The 4,413-nt window shown below is 42.5% G+C and overlaps 1 protein-coding gene across 3 annotated transcripts in view; it reads right to left on the minus strand.

The window, feature by feature from the left end:
• Positions 1 to 3,018: 3,018 nt before the first annotated feature.
• SRSF7 (serine and arginine rich splicing factor 7) overlaps positions 3,019 to 4,413 on the minus strand; it is a 12,648-nt gene continuing 11,253 nt past the window's right edge. For all 3 annotated transcript variants that reach the window (XM_018563579.1, XM_018563580.1, XM_018563578.1), the window contains one exon: positions 3,019 to 3,539. In XM_018563579.1, coding sequence (XP_018419081.1) covers positions 3,485 to 3,539 — 55 coding nt within the window. In that variant the 3' untranslated portion in view covers positions 3,019 to 3,484. The remainder of the gene's footprint in view (positions 3,540 to 4,413) is intronic.

Below are 4,413 nucleotides of genomic sequence, written 5' to 3' on the forward strand. Positions count from 1 at the left end.
CTGGTTCTCTGCTAGTGATGAAAAATTTTGAGTGTGCAGCGCTATTAAAGTGAATAAAGTGTGATCCACTCTTCGGGTATATAAAAATTATATAAATGAGTTACAAACAAAGTTAATTGATCCTAAAGGGTAGGGAATGCTATAAAGTGAATATACAGATTTAATATATATGGTGACAAAATAATCTATTGTGTTCCAATGGCGGTGAAAAAATATATTTGTGAAATGCCACAACATAAACAATTGTTATATTCTTATATCCTCCTGGTGAAAAGAAAAACTGTGCATCAAATATCTAAAATTTTGTGCACGGTTATGTTGCCCGTGGACAATACAACTTTAAAACAATCCCAACTGGTGATTCATTTCTTATGCAAAAAACAAAGTATGTGATCGGTGATAAATTGAAGAGTGAGTCCAGTGAAATCTTCAGCACTTGTTTCAAGATGGTAGATTACTAAATAACTTATCCCCACACCAGCATGTATCAATGTCTCCAAACTGTCCCCTTTGGGGTGCGCACTCACCCCACAGCTGAGATAATAATGCGGAGATAATACATCAGAGGGTCCACATCCGAGACGTCTCAGCAGTGTTCCGTCCGTTGTATTTTTATATAATTAAAAAAGGAAATCTCCTCATGGTGCGGTAAGCATAAAGTTTATTATAAAAATATAGACAACTCAGTTTAAAAGCGAATAACCGGCCGGTATAGTGTAGCAACTAAATCCTCTGCTACTTCCTGGTATGGTATCAGTATGGATAGGCCCGCCCCGACGCGTTTCGTCACAATCGACGTCCTCAGGGGTTTGCAGGTCATCTTCACAAAAAATGTTTTCATCATCTTCACAAAATATAGCGCAGCAGCTCTCACATCGCACCCCATCCAGAAGCGCAGATTTTACATTGTTTCTTATCTCTGCAAGCGATACCTGAAGGAAAAAAAAGAGTGCCGACACCTGGACTTTAGGAGTACTAAGTGCCAACCCCTTATCTGCCCCCTCCTGGAGGAAATTTAAAATGGCTGGAACCCCAGAATCTGAGACACCTCATCCTCCACGAGAAACTTTTTCCACTCCTCACCATAGATTTTACACGTTACCGGTTTACGACTAAAGAGAAGCGTATCAATGACTTTACTGGAAAGACCCATGGCCCTTAAAATGTCCTCTTCAGATAAAAAGGCCACTAACCTGAATCTGAGAACCTGCAGATGCAGCACAGGTCCCTGGGAAATAAGATCTTGCCTGGTGGGTAGGATCCAAGGTGGGCAGTCCGTGAGAGCAGCAGTGTAAACCAGGCTCTTTTGGCCAGTAAGGTGCAATCAATACCAGGTCCGTCTCCTCCAACATAAACTTCTGAAGTACTTTTGGAATGAGATAAATCGAGGGGGAGACGTAAAGACAGAGGACAGGGCATCCACCGCCAGGGCGGTATCCCCTGGATGTAGAGGGGAAACAGCTTTAGGTTTGCATTCCCCACTGCAGGAAGGAAGGGAATCCAGCCTATCCCTTCAGCACTAGGAAGATTACTGGTGGCCACTATAAGCAGGTAGGAAAACTACCCATACCATTGTCCATGGAAGAAAAAAAACTTGTGCAGATCAGGTATCTCCAGGAAAAGGAACCTTCCAGGCCAACATCACCACATGGAAGCTCCGCTAGCATTCTGTGACATGCTCCCCAATTTGACCAAGGAAAGACTGAGGGACTGGAGAAGAGGCCTTTTGAAAGAGATTGTGTGACGTGTTTCCTGTGTTTGGGGGAGATTCCATCTCGTGATGCTGTCCTGGAAGACGTTATGGGGAAAACTTCCTCCATCAATGCTTCAAATGGCACCAGTTCCAAAACGGAATCAGCAACTGATTGGCTGCCAACTTCAAATCAGCCGAGAATTTTTTTTACCCGCTTGATAAACTGTTGAGGGATGCCAGGCAGAAGAGTACTGATAGCTGCACCCACAGTTAATTTTGGCCAGTTCAAAAACCAGCCAAAATTTGAAGTATATATACTTAAGAGCTTACTTGGTCTCCAAGCCTGGGAGCTATGGCAGATACCTGCAACTCCCCATAGACAATCACTCTGCAAGGATTTTGAAAACGAGTCATCAGATTGAGCATCTGCAGGTGAAGGATCAGAAGCCACTAAGGCAGCAGGCACATCAGAAATAAGGTCAAGGAAGTGGCCACACCCAAGAGTTAATATTCTGAGGCACGCAAAGGACAATGGTTCATGTTGTGTCAGGCCTTTGAGAGAGATCACTACAAGCTGCGCCAGAACTGTTTGCGGATCATGAGCCAGAGGACCCTGATAGAGCAGGACTGCTCCCCTTGTGTTTGGCATTTTAAATGCTGGGCAGGGACACTTTACAAAGAACAGCAGCAAAGACATAAAAAAAAAGAAAAGTGGAACACTGAGTCTTGATGTTAGGAGCAGTAGCATAAAGGTGCTACCTCATGCTGAATGGCAGACCAGAATTCAGAGTGTGCATCTGACACTGCAAACAGTGACCCAACACTCCGTTCAGTTTTAAACCTTTCCATGCAAACCACCCTGTTGAAGTAGCTACAGATACTCTGCCCACAAATGAGTACTTCAGAAAGTCACACCAGAGGCTGTGCCACGGCTCTTGACTTGGAACGCACTCCGCATCCAACATTATTCATGGGTCCAGAAAGTGCCTGAGACCGGTACCCAAAAGGTCACATTCCAGGTAGGCCCCACAGTCATCCAGTCCAGCACCGGCATCCAAACTGATTACTGAATGACCGCCCAAAGACTAGCTCAAGCAATGTGTAGTGAAGTTCGGGGGGGCGGGGGGAACAGTTATACCTGGTGATCATGCTGCTGCAATAACTTCAGAAAACCCAGTAGGGCCAAGGATTTAAATTTACCAATTCTTAGTACTTTGGAAAACCATTGAGAAATAGACAAATGAAAAGTGGGAAAAAAAAAACAAAAACCTTTTATTTAGAACATCGCATTTTCTGAAGCTCTGGAGAGCAGCTTTAGATGCATTTCACAGAAGCTGCATATTTTAGGAACAGTTGTGCAACAAAAACAGCCTAGTCCATGAAAGAATATCTGTGGCACACTGCCTCCATTCTGTAACTGGTATACTGCACTCACTTGTGGCTAGCAAAGTCTATGAGCAGTATTGCCATGTTTAGCTCCTAAAGACACCCTTTAATGGCAAGCCAAAATGATATGTACAATTGGGCGCTGGGCAGGTTTTTATTTTACATGTTCTAAAAAGTGGAATTATCTACAGCCATGCAAACTTCTGCTTCCTGAGGACACACTAAACAGGACAAGTTAAATTCATTGCACAAGTATATTTAAATTTTAGATACAAAAATGTTTCACTTTCAGATCAACAGGATATAAAAAGACATATGCTAGCCTACCAATGTGACTTAAAAACAAAAATGTTAACATGAAAACAAAAAAATTGTGGGAAGAGTGCCATAACTTCAAGTGGTCATTTAGCCATTCCGCTCCGGGCTTATGCTCCTCTTCGGGCTTCTGGATGGTGAACGACTGAAAAAGAAAAAAACATTTTTGTAAAGGTTTTTAAATCAAGTTCGTAATGGACATTGCATAAAGCTCTTGTAAATTAGTTTGTTTTTTTAAAGTTCCAAAACTGATTTTATTACTTTTTAAAAATAGTTTTCTGGATATAAAAACACTTCAACATGTACTTTTTGACTAACTGAAAATCTAAAGGCTCCATATGAGCTAGCAGACAGGTTAGCCGTTTGTCCTCGGGGACTCATTGAGCTGTGTAAACAGAACAAAATTACATTTGTCAGCTTTGTAAAAGTAGGTGCTACACCTCCCTGATCTAAAGTCAGCATGTTAGAGCACATGACCAACCACAGCTCTGCCGTTTATTGCTCATGCCTGTAAAATCTTTACTTTCAGTGAAGTCACTAATGCCATGGCTCCAGCATGGAGAACCAATGTGCAATGGAACCTGGAATTTATATTTTTTTATTTTATTACACATCTGGACACCCAATACCCATTTTTCTGAAGCCAAATAAAAGTCCCTTGTGCAAGATACTTGTCTCATTACTTTACGGTACATTACACTAGCTTGAGATAATAGGCACATGCAAGAACTTAATGACTTGTGTAGGACATCTTTATTTTGATGAGAATTTTGATTAAGTTGAAGTATGATAGATAAATACATACACTGAAAATCAGCATTTACCAATTTTAACCTCTTGCCGTCCGCCCGTAGTAAAAAAACGGACGGACGGCACTGCAGCATCTGCGGGTTGCCGTCTCCAGACGGCAATTTTTTTCTGCTCGCGCGCGCCCCCTAGCGGGCACGCACGGGCAGAAAAGACCCGCTAAATGCACACACCCGTTACCGGGTGTTTCACATATAGGCGATCGGCGGGTC

This window comes from Nanorana parkeri, unplaced genomic scaffold (assembly GCF_000935625.1).
Source record: "Nanorana parkeri isolate BGI_ZX_2015 unplaced genomic scaffold, ASM93562v1 scaffold677, whole genome shotgun sequence".
NCBI lineage: Eukaryota > Metazoa > Chordata > Amphibia > Anura > Dicroglossidae > Nanorana > Nanorana parkeri.